The 20297-nt window shown below is 42.3% G+C and overlaps 2 protein-coding genes across 2 annotated transcripts in view; both read left to right on the top strand.

Annotated features, from left to right (window-relative positions):
- Positions 1-3547, top strand: part of hydin (HYDIN axonemal central pair apparatus protein) — a gene marked incomplete at both ends in the record, with an annotated part of 121953 nt that extends 118406 nt beyond the window's left edge. The window contains one exon of the mRNA XM_083916955.1: positions 3338-3547. Coding sequence (XP_083773081.1) covers positions 3338-3547 — 210 coding nt within the window. The remainder of the gene's footprint in view (positions 1-3337) is intronic.
- A 1518-nt stretch (positions 3548-5065) lies between these two features.
- necab2 (N-terminal EF-hand calcium binding protein 2) overlaps positions 5066-20297 on the top strand; it is a gene marked incomplete at its 5' end in the record, with an annotated part of 194659 nt that continues 179427 nt past the window's right edge. The window contains 2 exons of the mRNA XM_083916290.1: positions 5066-5392; positions 15398-15422. Of these exons, the coding sequence (XP_083772416.1) occupies positions 5066-5392; positions 15398-15422 (352 nt within the window). The remainder of the gene's footprint in view (positions 5393-15397; positions 15423-20297) is intronic.

The following is a 20297-nucleotide window of genomic DNA, read 5'->3' as shown; positions in this document are numbered from 1 at the left end:
AGTAGACTTTACCAGGAAGGCTGAGTAGTGTGATACCCCTGTAATTTGCACACACCCTCTGGTCCCCCTTTTTAAAAAGAGGAACCACCACCCCGGTCTGCCACTCCCTTGGCACTGTCCTAGACTTCCACGCAATGTTGAAGAGGCGTGTCAACCAAGACAGCCCCTCCCAACCCAAAGCTTTCAGCATTTCTGGACGAATCTCATCAACCCCTGGGGCTTTGCCACTGTGGAGTTGTTTGACTACCTCAGTGACTTCCGCCAGGGATATTGACAATGATTCCCCATCAGCCTCCAGCTCTGCCTCTACAAAAGAGGGCGTGTTAGTCGGATTAAGGAGTTCCTCAAAGTGCTCCTTCCACCGCCCGATTACCTCATCGGCTGAGGTCACCAGCGCCCCGTCTTTACTGTAAACAGCTTGGACGGTTCCCCGTTTCCCCCTCCTGAGATGTCGAATGGTTTTCCAGAAGCACCTTGGTGCCGCCCGAAAGTCCTTCTCCATGGCTTCTCCGAACTCCTCCCACACCCGCTGCTTTGCCTCTGACACAGCAGAGGCTGCAGCCCTTCTGGCCTGTCGGTACCTTGCAACTGCCTCCGGAGTCTTCTGGGATAGCATATCCCGGAATGCCTCCTTCTTCAGACGGACAGCTTCCCTGACCACTGGTGTCACCACGGTGTTCGAGGGTTACCGCCCCTTGAGGCACCTAAGACCTTGAGGCCACAGCTCACCGCTGCAGCTTCAGCAATGGAAGCTTTGAACATTGCCCACTCCGGTTCAATGCCCCCAACCTCCACAGGGATGCCAGAAAAGCTCCGCCGGAGGTGTGAGTTGAAGATCGCTCGGACAGGGGCCTCCATCAGACGTTCCCAGTTCACCCGCACTACTCGTTTGGGTTTACCCGGTCTGTCCAGAATCTTCCCCCATCCTCTGATCCAACTCATCACCAGATGGTGATCAGTTGACAGCTCTGCCCCTCTCTTCACCCGCGTGTCCAAAACATACGGCCTCAGATCAAATGATACGATCACAAAATCGATCATCGACCTTTGGCCTAGGGTGCTCTGGTACCACGTACACTTATGAGCATCCTTATGTTCGAACATGGTGTTGTTATAGATAATCCGTGACTAGCACAGAAGTCTAATAACTGACGACCACTCGGATTTAGATCAGGGAGGCCGTTCCTCCCAATCACGCCTCTCCAGGTGTCTCCATCATTGCCCACGTGGGCGTTGAAGTCTCCCAGCAGAACTATGGAGTCCCCTACCGGAGCCCCATGCAGGACTCCATTCAGGGTCTCCAAGAAGGCCGAATACTCTGAACTGCTGTTTGGTGCATATGCACAAACAACAGTCAGAGTTTTCCCTCCTACCACCCGCAGGCGTAAGGAGGCCACCGGGGTGAACTCCAACACCGTGGCGCTCAGCCGGGGGTTTGTGAGTATCCCCACACCCGCCCGGCGCCTCACACCCTGGGCAACTCCAGAGAAGAATAGTGTCCAACCCCTATCCAGGAGAACTGTTCCAGAACCGAGACTGTGTGTGGAGGTAAGCCCCACCAGATCTAACTGGTAGTGCTCCACCTCCCGCACAAGCTCCGGCTCCTTCCCCGACAGAGAGGTGACATTCCACGTCCAAAGAGCCAGCTTCTGCTGCCCGTGTCTGGTCCGTCGAGGCCCCTCACCTTCACTGCCACCGTGCAGCAGCGCACCCGACCCAAGTGGTTCCACCTGCGAGTGGTGGGCCCACAGGATGGAGAGGAGGGAGGCGCCACGTCACTTTTTCGGGCTGTGCCCGGCCGGGCTCCGTGGCAAACCCGGCCACCAGGCGCTCGCCGGCGAGCCCTCCGTCTGGGCCTGGCTCCTGGCCCCGGGCTTCCTCCGGGCAGGGTCTCTCTTCCTCTTAGTTGTTTGTCCATTGAGTCTTTGTGAACCATTCTTAGTCCGGCCCCTAGCCTGAGACCACTTTGCCATGGGAGACCCTACCAGGAGCACTAAGCTCCAGACAACACAGCCCTCAGGTTCACAGGGACACACAAACCTCTCCACCAGGATAAGGTGATGGTTCCCGGAGAGGCTTCAACATGCGAGTTGAAAATACAGAACTTTTCAGATGAATCGTGTGATGCCACGTCAGGGCTGAGATTGCGGTAAGCATCATTACATCCGGGGGATCACCAAGAGATCATCACAGCCACCATTGTTGCAGTTCTTGACTACATCACAAAAACCAGCCTGTTGTCATGAATATAATATAATTTATATAACTCTGACCGGTGGATGGCAGCAACGTGCCTTTAGGCATCTAGTCTGCTGGAAATCTAAAAGAAGAAGAAAGCTGTCAGTGCAGCGTGAAGCGTATCCCAACGGCTCTATCAAGAGCCACACACTTCATCTGAGAGCTCATTTCTGTTATTTTAAGCACTCAGATCCCTGGTTAGCACTAGCAGCACTTCCCATTTAGCTCAACAGCAGAGTAGAGCTGCCGGCTGCTATCTCACTGCCTCGATGCTCCAAAGACGCAACTGGCGCGATACTCCAAATATGATAGCAGCGCATGTTACTCGTGTTTCTTGTGATTTTATTGCGTCTGTCTAGTGCGGTGTGATTACAGCTTTACCCCCTAAATTGAGAGCACACGCCTGCTACAGCATGTCTGGTTGTCTTTTGTTTATAAAGAATTCTTTGTGATTTCTGACGGTAGAAATCTCTGCTTTATTACTCAAGAGTCTATTGGTAATGACATTAGCTACATGTTAGAAGCAGTAATAAAGATCAGGGGAGGAGACCAGGAAGTGCTGACCAATCAGAGCAGACTGGGCTTATTGGGAGGGGGACTTAAATAAACAGGTGCTGCAACAGAGCGTCTCAGACAGAGCAGCAGCCATGAACAATAGAAGAAAATAAAGTGTTTTTTGAACATAACAGCATCTAAACATATTCTAGTAGACGGGTTAGGGGTTATGGTTAGGGTCAGGGTTAGGGGTTAGTGTTAGGGTCTACACAAGCCTTTTTGCTGAGGAATTCGACACTGATTGTGGAAAAAATAACAGGTGAACATAGGACCCTTTTTAAAAAAAAAAATACATACATACATACAAAGCAGGGAACATAGATACGCTCCCTGGTCAATCATGTTCAGACTCACTGTTGGCTGGTACTCACTTGCAGATATGGAGTGCAAGCAACAGGACCCTGACTACAGTTCACTAACGGCCACCAGTGATGCAAATAAAAAGGGTTTTCTGAAAGTTGCAGTTACTTTAGAGTGGATCATTTCCTTAACATTATATTATATCTGTTTTATTTAACCTGAGCCTTATTTACCCCGTTCCTAGGTTGATAACCCCTGTTTTAGTGTCAAAGAGTTGGACACCATCCTCTCCAAAAAGATCCAAAACATCCTGGTATCCTTTGAGGCCCCTCCAGGAGGCTCTCCAGGGCCGTGGTTCGGCAGGCTGACAATCTCCAGCCAGCGCTCCAAGGGCCACAGCAAACCTTGTTCTTGGGTCTATTACCTGAAGGGATACCGCCCCGATTCGTCTTAGAGAACCCATAATACATGCACAGGAAACCATTTTGGCTCAAGTCTTCAATGTGTAACTTATTTTTATGATGTTTCAGTTGATGTGTGGACAAATTATGTATCCAATACCTTAACTATAATGTTAGTGACAAAAATTGCAGCATTACCCTGTGTATGTATGTGGTTAAAATTATGTAACAATCATGTCATAATTCCAGCGTCTTTAAGTATCTGGAAAAGCGCTATATAAATTTGATGTATTATTATTATTATTATTTTCATTAATATTTAAATAGTCAAGTGAATAAAACCTGAAGAGAAAACCTGCCCATGCCTGTCACTGCACACTCATTTCCACACGGGGGCAATCATGTCAAGTGAGTTTAACAGTTCTAGTGCTTCAGTGATGGGGGAAGATACATATTGACCTTACTTTTTTTGGCCTTTTGGTCATCCTCATAACCTGCATATCAAAGTGTCAACTTTCCACTTGGAGTTAATTTGTCCAAACCACTCTGTGTGGTGTTAGACATATGGCACATTGCAGGCAAGACTAGCTACTCAGCTGAAAGGGCAGAGCTAGGGGAGACGCTCATTACCAAAGGTTAGATTTGTCACATCACACATACATGCACGCACAGGCACACACACACACACACACACACACACACACACCCACAAACACACACACACACACACACACACACACACACACACACACACACACACACACACACACACACACACACACACACACACACACACACACACACACACCTAAATCTCTAATGAGGAGCTGGACTGACAGTTCAAGAGACACTCCTCTCACATCTTTTAAACAGTCACTGCAGGAGATGTAGGTGCCGTTCTTGTGTGGCTCACTTTGTCCCAATGGGAGGATCAGAGCCTTTTCTCTGGGAGGAAGGGGAATAGAGCACTGTCACTGCTCCGGTTAGACATTAAACAAAAGTCAAAGCAAAGCGGACGTAATCTCTTGTTTTACACCCCTCTGTTTGCTTGTCACAATGTTTCAGAGTGGTCTCTACATTATTACATGGAGGGGGTGTTACTGCTGTCAACAACCAGACCCAAGATTAAAAAGCAACAACCAACAAATCCTAACCTATATTTTTACATTTTACAAGGACAAATAGTATATTCACTCAAAGCTTCACATTGTACCTTTTGTTTGCACATCTTCCAGTATCTTCAACAAAGTCCATTTGGCTTCAATCCAACCCTTTCTCGGATTCACCATAAGAACATTAAATCATTGTACACAATTGTATCGCAATAATAAGTTACAGTAAATAAGTGCAACAGAGTCGCTGTAAACTCTGCAAACCTTAAAAACATCACTCTCCATGAGAATATAATGCTATGTTTTCCGTTATACAGATAATATTGGGGGTATGTAGGATATGCAGGTCGGGTGGGTGTGTTTCGGGGTGGATGCTGTGATGTAACTGGGGAGGTGGGGGGTGGGGGCTTCTCTCTCTCTCCCCCATAGAGCGCAGCATGAGCGCTCCGCAGCAAAAGGATGTGTGAGCAGGCAGCGCGCTACTGTAGGGACGGAGTCCACAAACTGCTCAACAAAGAACAAGCCAAACTTCGAGCCCAGGAAAGCCGCGAGCAACCGAAACCCGTAGCCGGTCAGGACAGCGAGTCCGCGACGGCAGCGCAGTCCGGAAACAGCGGCGCTCAGCCCGGTGGAATCGACGGGCTCGTCCGCTGGATAGTCACCAAAATGAGCGACAACAAGAACATCTCCAGCCGGGAGTACGCTTCCAGCAAGGAGGAGGTGGCCGTGGCTCAGGAGCAGTTCTTCGCCCCGGAACCGCGGAGAGGCATCTCCGTTATTTTGGATGTGAGTATAGAGAGCCAGGCGGACAGTGGTTAGGCAGACGGGTTCGGTGGGGTTAGGTGGGGTAAGGTGGGGTAAGGTGGGGTTAGGTGGGGGTGTGAAGATAAAGACATATCCAGTGAGCAGTGCGTACGGACCGGGGCAGTGCGCACTTACGCACAGAAACGATGTAACGAGTGTAACTATAAAGGCTTATGGCTCGAGCTCAGCTGAGCGGCCAGGTGATTTTCCTCCTTAACTTACACTATGGACGCACGTGTGTGTCGGCGATCGAGTCCGTGATCCACCCCGGCTGGACACTCTCAGATCACTGTGCATTCATTCTTGCTCCTTGTTGCCCCGTCTAAAACGAAAAAAAAACCCACAATATTTTGTTGAACAGTACTCTCTCCTCGCTTATTTTCCATAAAAATGCAAAGGTCATCTTAAATTGAGGTCAGTGGGCAATAACGTTACTTTTAGTCGGCTTTCTGTCGGTTCAAAGAATGTCCGAAGCGCCCCCATAGACACGCAGCACCAGTGAAGTCGAAGATTGTTTGTTGGGTGCTTAAGGCAGTTTTATCACCACACTTTAGTTATATATGAGAATCTTTTACTAGCCTACCATATTCGTATTGATCCCGTTGTTACCGAATATTTAAACCTGTGCACAGGTGCACCCCGCTGTGGGCGCATTGGACAATTACGCACGTCGATTAAGGTTGGGTTATTTTCAGGGGTGCAGATCCACTGCCCCATTTCTTCTCTCCATCTCCCTTTTCTCCCAGTGTATGGGACTACTTTATGCATGATTAACTGATGTGGATGGATATGGAAATATGAAGCCCTTTTTTTAAAGCCTGCTGATCATCTGCGTCTGTGTAACTCCCCGTTCATTTGTGTGTTGTAGTGGAGCAGAGCAGAGATGGATGTGGAGTCAGAAATATATTTAACCGTATTTCTTCCACCACTTCAATCATATCTTATAAGATGTGAATCTGAAATGTGAAGAATGTGATTCATATTTTTGAGAAATGCCCCCGGCATCTGCACCCATGATTTAAACCTGTGCAGAGATGCACCCCAGCTGTGGGCGTATTGGACAATAACGCATGTTGATTTAGGTCAGCTCATCAATACAATATCTTTCATCGGCGCCCCACTAAATCGTCTCTCCGGAGATCAGCTGATGATGCCTTTAATGCTTCACACAGTGCTTTTAAAAACACAAAACAGAAAAGTAGATCAGTTTCTGCAGACCCTGACCACGACCCAAATAGACTTATAAAGAAAGGGTAGCCCACATGAGGAACTAATTATGAGCAAGACCAGAGGGCCAATGTATCCTAGTACCCTAGTAAAAGAATTCTGTGTGAGTGTGTTGAGGGGTTGATGTGGGTAGAGTCCAATTTGTTGCTGATACTCCCTCAACGGGAGGCTGTCCACTCAGACAGATGTAGTACCGACGGCTTTCTTAAGCTTTGAGTCAGGAGGTCCCAGATGGCTCTTGACCTGTTTCTGATGTGTGACACAGGAACAGCTGCTCTGTTTTCATCACACCTGGTCTCGGTTAGATACTGTACTGTATTTCGGAAGTTTACAGGCAAGAAATGTTGAAGAAAATGTTGAATTTCCACAATTTTACTCTTGACATTTCTTTTACCACTTCAGGCCCAGTTAAAACACAAGCTTTCTTTTGTATTAATGTCCCACTCACTGCTTATTAACATTTATATGTTTTTTCACTTTATTTTTTCCCTTTTTGTTGCATTTTACCCCGTCTGCACTGTAAAAACATGAACAGTTAAAACACAGTGGCAGCAGACGGAGACGGAGCCTTTGAAATTGCAGTAAATAACCATATTTAATTACAGTATTTATGCATATATTAACAATAGTATACTGTAAAAACACGAACTGTTAAAAAACGGTATAACAACTGGCAGCAAAGTGAAATAACAGTAAATAACTATATTTAATTCAGTATGTATGCATATATTAACAATAATATACTGTAAAAACATGAACTGTTAAAAAAACGGTAAAACAACTGGCAGTAAAGTGAAATAACAGTAAATAACTATATTTAATTCAGTATGTATGCATATATTAACAATAATATACTGTAAAAACATGAACTGTTAAAAAAACGGTAAAACAACTGGCAGCAAAGTGAAATAACAGTAAATAACTATATTTAATTACAGTATGTATGCATATATTAACAATAATATACTGTAAAAACATGAACTGTAAAAAAACGGTATAACAACTGGCAGCAAAGTGAAATAACAGTAAATAACTATATTTAATTCAGTATGTATGCATATATTAACAATAATATACTGTAAAAACATGAACTGTTAAAAAAAACGGTAAAACAACTGGCAGTAAAGTGAAATCACAGCAAATAACCATATTAAATGACAGTATATTTAATGTAATTAAACGGATTTTGACTTTAAAATGTGCTTTTTTTTTTTTTACAGTTTATTACATGTAATTCTGTGATATGGCTATTTAGTATAATTTTACACTATCCGTCTGGAAACCATGCTGCCAGTCGTTTTATCATTTTTTAACAGATTTTTTTTACAGTGTGCTTCACCCGTTGGATAGCGCCTGACACTCCCCTCACTCGTGCGATGTCTGGCCCCTTTCACTATCGCCTCTGTGTATGTTGTAAAGGCACCATTGGCTTAGAGTCGCCTAAGATGATTGAAGAAATACAAACAAGCCAGAGGGTTTTTTCCCCTATCCCAGAATGGTAAGCACAACACTGTGAGAGACTACCCAGTTTACGCGATGCTGCAGTGTGACAGTTATCTGCTATACTCACACTTTGGGCTGGCCGATACATTGAACATACTTGATGTATTGCAGCTTGTTCTACGTGGGATGTATTAAATGACTATATGACAAACAACAAGTACATATTGTCATGTCGTTTTTTTTTATGCCACCGGTGTTGTGCCGACCGTCGACTTGAAACAAAGAGGCCGGTAACTACACATTTGCAGAATTTATTTAATTTAGCTGTAATGTCAAATGGCCATGGTTTGAATTAATAGCTTACTATTTTGTTAAATTTCACTTGGTTGTGATTGTAGCATGTAAGTTAAATATAGTTCCTACAGAAACCACTGACAGACAAGAATGTTTTAATGCAGACATGTCGCAGAGGCGACTTCAACCATCATGCTGGTGTGATAGTTTGCATTAAAGCCCCTGAACCCCCAGACAGGTGTTTTCAGTTAACTGGTTGATTCAACCTCTTCTCAGGACTGTGTGGGTGTGTCTACTGCGAATGATTGACATATTCCTCAGTCTCCTGTTAGCTTTGTTTCACCTGTTAAGGCGGGACAAAGGACACCTTTATCAGTCTTAGTGGTAGACGGACATTTACGACCTCATAAATTCCTATCAAATTCTCATCAAAGCCCCGCCCACCTTCAACCCAAGCAGAGGTCTAATCAGCCAGAAGAACTGAAAACACCTGTGTGGGTGTTCAGGGGTCTTAAAGGGTTAAACTGAGCATCTAATATTATCATATTAGTATGTGTTTAAGAGGAGATTTCAAAATATCAAGATATATATTGTGATACAGCATTAAAAATGCCATTTTAGTCATAGGCCATATTGCCCAGCCCAACCACACTGATTGGTCGATACTACAGGTGGGGATCTTTGGGTGTCTCACGATTCGATTAGATTCCAAATGGATTTTTTAATTAGTACACGCTTCCGGACCTACTCCAGTCCTCGGAGAGCCAATAAGGACAGTATGTCATGAAAGCATAAGATTATACTTAATTTTTGGAAAAAGGTATCAACCGTTTTCAATAATGTAAACACACAAAGGCAAAATTATGACCACATTTTTATCTATTCATGCTTAACTTGCATAGTTTTTTAGTTTTTCTCAATTCTCAGTGACTTCAAAAATTAGAGTGCTTTTAACATAGATAAAATGATACTTAGGCTAGTAGCTGCTTTATTTTTTAAGAATCTAGTCAATTTTCGTAAAATAAAATTGTACAAAAGTAATACTGCAAAGCTGGTATTTTGCCAGTTTGTATACAATATAATATATTAGAGTAAAGTACTGTACATTTTGAAAGACCTTTAATTCTGAAATTCCATAGTGAAAGGTTCTGTGAAAATTATGCAATTAATCTTATTTCCATATTTATTTGGTATTTGGGCCTGGTTGTGTGACACTTTATTCTGAAAAACTGAAAACCGGACGTGGACACAACAAATATATTTGACGAGTTGTATTTCAGTTATCCTCTAAAGTTAATACTTCACCTCCTCTCTGCAGGTAGAGTTTTATACTGCAGAGTGAGACAGAAGGACAGTAAAGTGTTTACCTTCATGTCAGAGTTTTATACTGCAGAGTGAGACAGAAGGACAGTAAAGTGTTTACCTTCATGTCAGAGTTTTAGACTGCAGAGTGAGACAGAAGGACAGTAAAGTGTTTACCTTCATGTCAGAGTTTTAGACTGCAGAGTGAGACAGAATGACAGTAAAGTGTTTACCTTCATGTCAGAGTTTTATACTGCAGTGAGACAGAATGACAGTAAAGTGTTTACCTTCATGTCAGAGTTTTATACTGCAGTGAGACAGAATGACAGTAAAGTGTTTACCTTCATGTCAGAGTTTTATACTGCAGAGTGAGACAGAATGACTGTAAAGTCTTTACCTTCATGTCAGAGTTTTAGACTGCAGAGTGAGACAGAATGACAGTAAAGTGTTTACCTTCATGTCAGAGTTTTAGACTGCAGAGTGAGACAGAATGACAGTAAAGTGTTTACCTTCATGTCAGAGTTTTAGACTGCAGAGTGAGATAGAATGACAGTAAAGTGTTTACCTTCATGTCAGAGTTTGAGACTGCAGAGTGAGACAGAATGACAGTAAAGTGTTTACCTTCATGTCAGAGTTTTATACTGCAGAGTGAGACAGAAGGACAGTAAAGTGTTTACCTTCATGTCAGAGTTTTAGACTGCAGAGTGAGACAGAATGACAGTAAAGTGTTTACCTTCATGTCAGAGTTTTAGACTGCAGAGTGAGACAGAATGACAGTAAAGTGTTTACCTTCATGTCAGAGTTTTAGACTGCAGTGAGACAGAATGACAGTAAAGTGTTTACCTTCATGTCAGCTCATCTGAGCAGTTTCAATGCAATTACCATAAATGTCAGAATACGGGCGCACTACAAATGTAGGGCCCACAGGTTTGACTACGGAGAAGTAAATGACTGCTCTCTTGACCGCAGTGGGCATTCTTAGTATTGCCAAAATACTTGATTTTGCCAACCTTGCATATTGAATTAGTCTTGTCCAGCTCTGTCTTCCCTGGAGGTTGTGAAGTTATGAATGGATGAATTGATTTGGGATTTTTACATGAATAGATTGTTTTGCCCACCCTTAGTCAATACACAGTGCATGCCACGCCCTCTGACTTCAGCAGTGAGCTCTTTCTGGTGTTTTCTCTCCAGTTCACCTTCTGCCTTGACTAGAACTATGAAATGTTAATTGTTTTTGCCATTTCCAATTATTGTTGAACCCAGCATTATTATCATGGTAAAGTCCACACCAAAGGGATTGAGTGATTACTGTGGTGTGTGTGTTTGTTTGTGTGTGTGTGTGTGTGTGTGTGTGTGTGTGTGTGTGTGTGTGTGTGTGTGTGTGTGTGTGTGTGTGTGTGTGTGTGTGTGTGTGTGTGTGTGTGTGTGTGTGTGTGTGTGTGTGTGTGTGAGACTGCAGGCAGCATTCTGCTCATTAGACCCTCTCCGCTTGCTTGTTTCTCATCCTTTGCTGTTCTCGTCTTCTCCTTCATCTTAACCCTGGTGCACCCTTCTGTCTGTTCTTTAAACTCCTTCCAGCCTTCGTCTGCTCCCCCTCCTTCCTTCCTTCTTTTCCTTCTTTCCTCCATATCCTCGTTGCCTTCTACCTCTCCTCTCTCCTCAGACCTAGAAACATCCATTCTTGATGAGGTTTAGGATATGAACAACAGTCTGCCTCGCTCTGTCTTCTGTTTCTATTTTGTTCAATCGTTTCCTGTTTCTTTCTATTGGCTGTCACTCTTTTTCTTCTCACTGTATTTCTGTTGCCACTCTATACACGCACAGAGACACACACACACACACACACACACACACACACGCACACGCACTCGCACACGCACACACACACACACACACACACGCACACTCACACACACACACATTCACCGCCTCCTCACAGTGACGTGTTCTCCACTCCAACTTGTCTGTCTCCAGCAGCTCCAGAGTTGGCTGTTTTATGTGGAGTTGAGTGCGCCCTGGGGTGCAGCTGTGAAGCAGAATAATGCAGAACCGTTTGTCATTTTGAATGTTGTGCATCTCCACAGTTATTGTGTGCGTTTAAAAGGACATGAATGGCCAGTTTGTGATCAGGTTTTTGGAGTACCCCATTGTGCGTTTGAGCATGTACACCATATCCGGTCTCTCGGGAACCTGGATAAGCCCTTAACCTGTTTAGCAGAAACCTGTTACCTGAAGTACTCCAAATGAAACTGGGAAAAGGTAATGTAAGAGGCTTGTTCATATTAGAGCTTTGATACTTCAGGCTTGAATTGGGTCAGGTTCATGCAAATTTCCCAATGTTTTTATTTATTTCTTTTTTAAATGCAGACATGATAGTCTGTTTTGTTTTTTTTAAATCGATAATTGGAAAATAATCTATACTAATATGAGTATCGGATTAGATAGTAACTTTGTCTGAACACAGCTAGTGCTGTTGCTGGAGGACCTTCACCACCAATTTTAGTAGAAAATGAACAAAGTTAAAGTGCCGTTTGGAAGTATTTAGCACACGAGTGTAACGACCAGAGAATCGCTAGGGATGTTAATGAGCCGCTAGCATCCAATGATAAACACTAACGTTAACGGCGGAGCTAAGCAGCTAACTTCATAGCTAACCTCAAGTATAGACTTGGAGAAATGAACCGTTTTTCACATTTTTCGGGTTAGGATCTTTTGGGACGGGCCTGAAATCACGGCCAACGAGACGGAGAGCCCCGCCCACACTGCTCTCCATTGACACTATATTGTGTGATTGTGCCTCCTTTTCAATTCTTTCCTCTAGCAAAAACAGAGAAACGCATTAAAGCTGCTGTGTGGTGGGAAGTACGTGTTTACAAGCTGCCAAGTCCAAAAAGTGAGCCTTTATAAAGCCAAAAGTGGATACAGGAACATAGTAATGGGAATTACCATTAAGGTGCTAATGGAAATAAGCTTCTCGATCGCATTATATCCTACGAAAAATAACTCCTGTAGCTAGCATAACTGCTACAACCACGAGGCAAATAATTAGTGTTAAGTCAGTTAGATATTATCGTTCATTTGTATTATGGCAACGCCTACTGATTTACAATGAAAAATTAAATTAAAAAGTTTGTTAGCTCACTGCTAACACATAATGGGAATTACTATTAAAACGCTAACGGAAATTACCATCAAAATCTTGACCCCATCCTAATATACGATTCACTTCACATGCTTGTAAAACCCCATGTGGTCATATTTCCTGTCAAAATGTTCAGTGTCACGTACAGAACTAAAGTTACATTTACATTACATTAACGTACATTTTGCTGCATTACTGTCACATTCTCTTCCTACAAGCATTTATTTTTTGACTGACAGAGAGAGATGTGGGCACGGTTTCAGCAGAAAGCATTTCAGAGAAGAGAGTATTGCTTAGTTTTTATTATTTTGAAACCTTGTTTTTTTATACTCTCACACTTTTTTCATACAATATTTTTATTCATTCAAATGTGGCTGGCTGGTTCATTTTTCTGTAGTGTGACAAATTCAGATCCCATTTTTGTCATTGCTTTACACAGACGTTAACCCACTTCTCCTCTATCCTTCTGTATGTTCACTGTGTTGCACGTTAAAAGGTGTTTTTTCATAAATCTTACTATATACTCTGCTTTAAATGGTTGCTAACAAACATGATTGATGCATGAAATGAATCATTACACAGTGCAACTCCATGCATCTCCCTCTCTGTTCCAAAATCAGGCCATGGAACACTTTCTTTCTGTCTGTTCATTTCATCTCTTGCAGCCCCCTCACCGTGTCTTCCACCTCTTCTCTGTCATTGTGCTGTCTCCTTGCAGTTGTCAGTAGGAACACTACAGCGCACCCTGAAACACTGATGAAAGAACCTGACTTGCCACTTTCAGTTCCATAGGGAACGGAGCTTTCACTGAAGCTATAAATTAGCTCCCACAGTTATGTGCATACAATGTGGTACACACACACACACACAGCAAGTTCTGTGTGTGTGTACATAATAATTGTGATTTTTATCCTCTGCTACACCAATAAACTTCTCAGTCTTGTCGCTCCTAACAAGTCTTATCACAGTCCACTGCTACTCCACTCTATCTGGTTGAGACACACACACTGTGTGTTATTGTGCATGCTTTAGTGTCTGTGTGGACTGCACAGGCTGCACAAGCTCACAAATTGGATGGGAGACGAAATATTCCTATTTGCAGTTATTCACCCATTGGGTTCTTTTCGCTGCGAGGAATTGGTCGTTCTGTTGAAAACACACATCATTATTTGTGTTTAACCAGTCGTCACATCAGCTACATTTCCTCCATACTTCTAAACCAAATTTCTTACACTGAACATTGTCTTTTTCTGAAGGAAATGTGAGAGTTTTCTGAACAAATATGAATGAATAGTTAGAGGTTGAATATGGAGAATGAGCAGAACAGCACCATCTAGTGTCTCAAGATCGTAGTCGCAACAACAAAAAATTATTCCAGCAGTCCGGTTGCCAGTTGATCATTGTCAAATATAAATATAATAAGTCATGTTAATATCAACTGAGACTAAATGCATTTTTTTATGGAAAAGAAAAAAGAAAAAAAAGCGTTAGTGAGCGGCTTGCTCCACAGCTGCACTCATCTCAGCCATGTTGTTTAAACTGAACAGTCGCTTCTCGTTTTGTCACACTTAAATCTGCCTCAAAACCAATGCTGATTGGTTCAGTTGCTTGGCAAATTTCTCCAAATTTTCTCTGCTGCAGGTTATCAGACTGATCTGAGAGTAAAATACAATGGAGCTTGCGAGATCAGGGCGGTCTCACGAGGCTATAATTCTATCTTTGGCAGCGAATGGTCCCAGTATTCAAATCTCGGATGAGCCCACAACGCCCACAAATCACTTAAATAATGTGGTATATTTATGTGGGATTAAGTGTGATGCAAAAGCGGGTGTCGTAGAGCCTTTGGAAATCCACTGATTTCACACTTTAAGCTGATGTGAGTCGGTGAAATCAAAGTCCTGACAAAACCAAGTTGGAATCTTGGTGAAACCTTTTGTTCAAAATGAGCTTAAATTCTTCGCCCTTACACTTTGACCCTCACCTATTACTGCAACAGCCTCTCACTAATGAGAGTCAACACAAACAAAAATAAAGGAAGCATGTGGATTTGTAGCAAAATAATATGATGATTGTCTCAGCTGATGTCTTGTGACATTGCTCCGTCTATAGGAAAAGTAAATCAAATGAAATGTTTCCCATCAAAAATTGCAGACAGGATGTTTCATGTGGCTTGCTGGTATACTGCATCTGTGATAAGCTAATATTGGCTGATTTATTAGGCCCTCTTTAAATTTCTTTCAGTCTTTCAAACTGCACTTGTATGAAAGACTCTGAAGACTCTGAAGAAATGATTATTTAAGTATAAGTTTAAATTAATAAATTTGCTAAAAATGCTTTTAATGACATACAGGAAGTAGACACATCAACATGAACACATGGATAAAACAGTACTAATCAATTTAATATCATAGCCCTTCAGTAGATATTATTTTTTGTCAAACGCTCATACTGTCATATATTAATTCCAACTTTTTTTGAGATTGTGCCCATCTGTCTCATTCATGTGACGTAATATCTCAGGAACCTCACTGCAGATACCTTCAGTGATACTAACTACATTGTGTGCTTTCTCTTCACAGATATTCAGAAGAGCTGACAAAGATGGTGAGTGAATTCACTGATTCTCTGATTAGTTCATATAACGTGTCCCTTTTGTGATACACAGTATGTTGATAAATAGTATGATTTCATTTGACAGGAGTTTTACACATACACTACTCTTAATAAACCCTTGCCTTATTATCATTCATTCATCTTCAACCGCTTATCCCGGGGTCGGGGTCGCGGGGGGTGCTGGAGCTGATCCCAGCTGACATCGGGCGTGAGGCGTGGTACACCCTGGGCAGGACGCCAGTCTATCGCAGGGCACATAGAGACGAACCGAGACAGACAACCATTCACACCTACGGGCAATTTTAGAGTCATCAATTAACCTAACACATGCATGTCTTTGGAATGTGGGAGGAAACCGGAGAACCTGGAGAAAACCCACGCAGACACGGGGAGAACATGCAAACTCCACACAGAAAGGCCCAGGTCCTGGAACCTTCTCGCTGTGAGGCGACAGTGCTAACCACTACACCACCCTGTAGCCCAACTTGCCTTATTAGAATTATTATATTATTTAAACCAGATTTAATTTAAAAAAAAACATAAATAGTAGAGGACTTATACATTGATGCCCTAGTAAATCAAAAATTCCGGCGTAAAATCATCCCATGGTCTTTTTCGTCAAATACGCTCATCAAATAAGCCATCGAGACAATTTTTCCGTGTAACAACTATTAGATATCCTGGACAGTCACTGACAGTGATTAGCTTGGGGCACTACGGTGAAGGCATTCAAACGTCTTTTCAACCACTAATACTGCTCAAAATAACACCAAACCTCTGCAGCAGCATGAGAAGAGTCCCTACACAGAAAACAAAGCATCAATGGGCTCCTTCCTTTTGGATTGACTTTAGTAATCGACTTGAATGGACTTTAGTATGAGAGGAGCTGGTACAGGGGCCAGTAGGTCAGTCTTTCAAAGCCCTCATTAAATAAACTCTGGGTTCACTAACTACGTTGTGGGTGCTTTTTTTCTGTGTAGGGACTCTTCTCATGCTACTGCAAGGGTTTGCTGTTAGTTTGAGCAGTATTAGTGGTTAAAAAAGACATTTTAATGCCTTCACCGTACTGCCCCGAGCTAATCAGTGTTAGCCACATCATGCTGTTAGCGACTGTTAGCGACTCTATGGGATTTCTCTGTTAATAGTTGTCACACAAAAAAATGTGTCTCGATGGCTTATTTGATGAGTGTATTTGCCAAAAAAGACCCTGGGAGGATTTTACGCCAGAATTGCACTTTAAGGTCTGTTTTCTACTATGATGTAACTGTTCAAACAAATAAAGACTGACAGATTCTTTTGAAGGGTTTCTTCAACATAAGAAAAAACATTTTTGAACAAGGTTGACTTGACTTAAATGAATGAAACAACGGTACCTGTATCTCCTGATTGTCCATCTGTATTTTAATTTTGATGGAGATCTAGATACAAATCATAATTTCTTAACATTTTTATAGACTTTTCTTATTGGTGGCATTTCCAATATTCACATGCAGATTTTACTAAAAACATTTGTACTCAGTGGAGTTACCCCCTGTGTTCTTTCTAGAAATGGCATGTCAAACTGAACTTTAGGGAAGGATTTTCAGTCAAATAACAGCGTTAGCAGATTGCACAGCCTTGGCAGCTGTGTATACAGTCTGCTCTCTGAACGTTCAGTTCTACTTCAGTTCTATTTTCATACAGTTCGCATCTGCAGTTTTGCTTTTCAGGGGCATTGACAACAACCTGCCTCTAGCCCGTTTTGGCCTTGTTGGGTAGGTTATCAGACAGATGATTGTGTTTCAACACTAATGTGAGATTTATTGTATTGTATTGTATAGTGTATAGTGGAAAACTACATAGCATGGAGCTCTGTCCATCTGCTGTCTGAGCAGCTGCTGCACTGTGCTGTATTCTTAACATGTTTGGATATTTAAGTTTTCAGAAGGGGAAAGTTTATATTACTGTGTAGCTCTGCCAGTAGCAGTTTGTTTATACCCTCTGGCATCTCATGTATTGCTACTTCCTCTCGATATATCTCTTCATCTTCTCCCCGTTCTGTTGCTCTTCTCCCTTTACATCTCTTCCTGCTCTACCCATCTTTCCTGTTTCTCATCATTTAATTCCATCCTCTTTTATCACTGTCGCGTAGACTTAAAAGAATTGAACTAATGAGGAAACAGCATATAAAGCTGTGCTTTCATAGCAGCCAGATGGCCATTTGCTCTTCCAGTGTGTGTGTGTGTGTGTGGAAGGGGTTTCTCTCCTATCCAAACTGATCACGTCTTTGCCTCCTCTCCAGTACAGCTATATTCCCCAATTGTATCTCTTTAAATAAGATATCTGTACACTTAAATGTGCATTTCAATGGTGCTCAGTTATAACCATAGCCCCTGGACCTCAGAACACCGCACCGTAAGTAGTGCTCTGCAAGGAGGACCACCTCTGCAGAGATGAATGTTCGTTTGAACAGATGGACAGTGTTCGGTTTCCCTCCATGCCAAAAATTGTAAATGGTAATTGGTAAAAATAATTCGATTTGGGTGCCCTGTGATAGACTGGCGTCTTGTCCAGGGTGTACCCCGCCTCACGCCCGATGTCAGCTAGGATCGGCTCCAGCTCTGAAGCAGATTTGGATGGCTTCAGAGCTGAGCCGCGCATCTCACCCACCTGATCGACGGATTTACCACACTTCTCACAGCCACAACCTTGGAAACCCATCAGCTACCTGTCTTACTGCAGATAAGCCTCTGGGGCCAACGGCTAATATTTCAGGATTTCCAATGTAGCCAGCAGATATCCTCTTCTATTTACGGCCTGATTACTTGAGATGTGATAATGGAGTTGAGAGATAGCATCTCTATAAACTGATATCTGGATATAAATGCAGATAAATAACAACAAAAAGCTAAAGAAAAGCTAATTGTCTTAAGAAGATAACAGGTGGGTTCTGTGAGGTGATGTCTGTGTCTTTTACTGTCCACATGGACTGTTAACCTGCATGCTCCAAAGTGATTAGTCAATTCTACTCGGACTACAACGTAAACCAGATCACTTCTGCTGCAAAATCTTGTCCTGTTGCCAACGGATTCTGCTTTCACATGCATAATCTGACACAACTGCACAGTTACACAATGCTTTAAGTAGTAAAAAAAAAGTGCCAGTACTCCCCTTATTCACATGTTGCCATGTGTATCGGAAGGCCGATGAGTGAATAAAAGATACTCAAAGATAGTCTTGATTAACACAACATTCATTTATTCAAATTTCCTTGTAAAAGTAGTAATACCACACTGTAGAAAAAAAATCCTGTCTTCAAAATGTTACTTAAGTAAAAGTACAAAACAATAAACATCCAAAATGTACTTAAAGTACAGAACGTTAATGTACTCATTACACAGAATGGCCCATTTTAGAAGATTATATCACTGGATTATAATTGATGGGTTAATGTAAATGTCACGTTGCAGCTGATGAAAGGTGGGGCCAATTTTAACTATTTTATTTACTGCTATATAGCTCAATCTAAAACAACATATTGTAGTGAGTGGGACTTTAATATTCACCCTGGTACTAGAGTGTAGTTCTATACATTGTTATTTAATTTAATTATGCATTAAAATATGACTGTCCCGGGATTGTGGTCTCTTCAATGTGTGCATGATGACGTAGTAACCCCATTTTCGGGTTACGTGTCTGCGCCATCTTGTTTTATTTGTTTTTGTTCTGGCTATGAAAAATAAACGCGACACACGCTTGTGTGCTCAACCTGAGAAGTTGTTTGGATCTCAATGCGATTTCCCCTAAATTATATAAATTATATATTTTTTTTATTATTTTGTATTGAGAATCAGAATCTGTAAGTAACTAGTAACCAAAGTTACCAAATAAATGAAGTGGAGTAAAAAGTACAAAATTTCCTCTGTAATGTAGTGAAGTATAAGTATAAAGTAGCATAAAAGTGAATTTCACTGGGTGGCTGGTGGCACAGTGGTTGGAGAAGTCGCCCCATGTAAAGAGGCTGAAGGTCCTCGAGGCAACAGCCGCGGGTTTGACTTCGACCTGTGGCCCTTTGCTGCATGTCTCCCCCTCTCTCTCTCTCACCCCATTTCCTGACTGTCCTATTTAATAAAGGCTTGAAAACTGCCATAAAAAATATTCTTTAAAAAAAAGTGAATTTCTCAAGTAAAACACAAAGTACCTACAATACCTGAGTACATGTACTTAGTTACTTTCCATCACTGAATATTCATGTACTTGCAGAAATGGCAAAAGTATATTCTGGATTTCAACAGAACAGTCAGGTTTAAGAACAAATAATTGGTCCTTTGACCACCAGTCTGGCCATTCACCTTGAACAAGGTTATTGCTAACGTTCGCTTGCTGCTCCTATTTTTCATTTTCTGGCTCAGTAGTATTTTACAGAACTCTCTGTCATCATCCGACTCCGTTCCAGTTCCTGTTCTCTTTGAGCCTTTTAGGAGCCGGGCCAACTTTACTGTCCTGTTTTTAATCTTTTGCTTTTGTCTGTTTATCCAACATTGCTGTGTCTCATGAGTTAGTGTTAATGTGACGTCAACTTCTGTGACAACAAACTAGTGGGCATCACCTAATAGTCTACCGGCGAGAGCAGAGAGGCAAGCGTCACGTAGTGCGCCCTGGGTAATGTGGTTTAACTGCCATGAATCGCAGAGAGATGGATTAGGAGAGACAAGGAAAGGGTTCTGGGAGCTTGTAAGAAGAAGTGGGGGTACTGTGTACCGGCCCATTTAAAGCACTTCAGTTACAGATAAAGATTAGGCTACACTAATATTTGTAGATTTAGATTCCAGTCGTGACTGTTAGTGGTAGGATGTTTCCGACTGGTGTGATCCAAACATTTCCATT

Source organism: Echiichthys vipera (genome assembly GCF_963691815.1).
Source record: "Echiichthys vipera genome assembly, chromosome: 7".
In the NCBI taxonomy this organism is placed as follows: domain Eukaryota; kingdom Metazoa; phylum Chordata; class Actinopteri; order Perciformes; family Trachinidae; genus Echiichthys; species Echiichthys vipera.
Note: the sequence above shows the minus strand (reverse complement) of the source record. Positions and strands in the feature narration are given on the sequence as shown.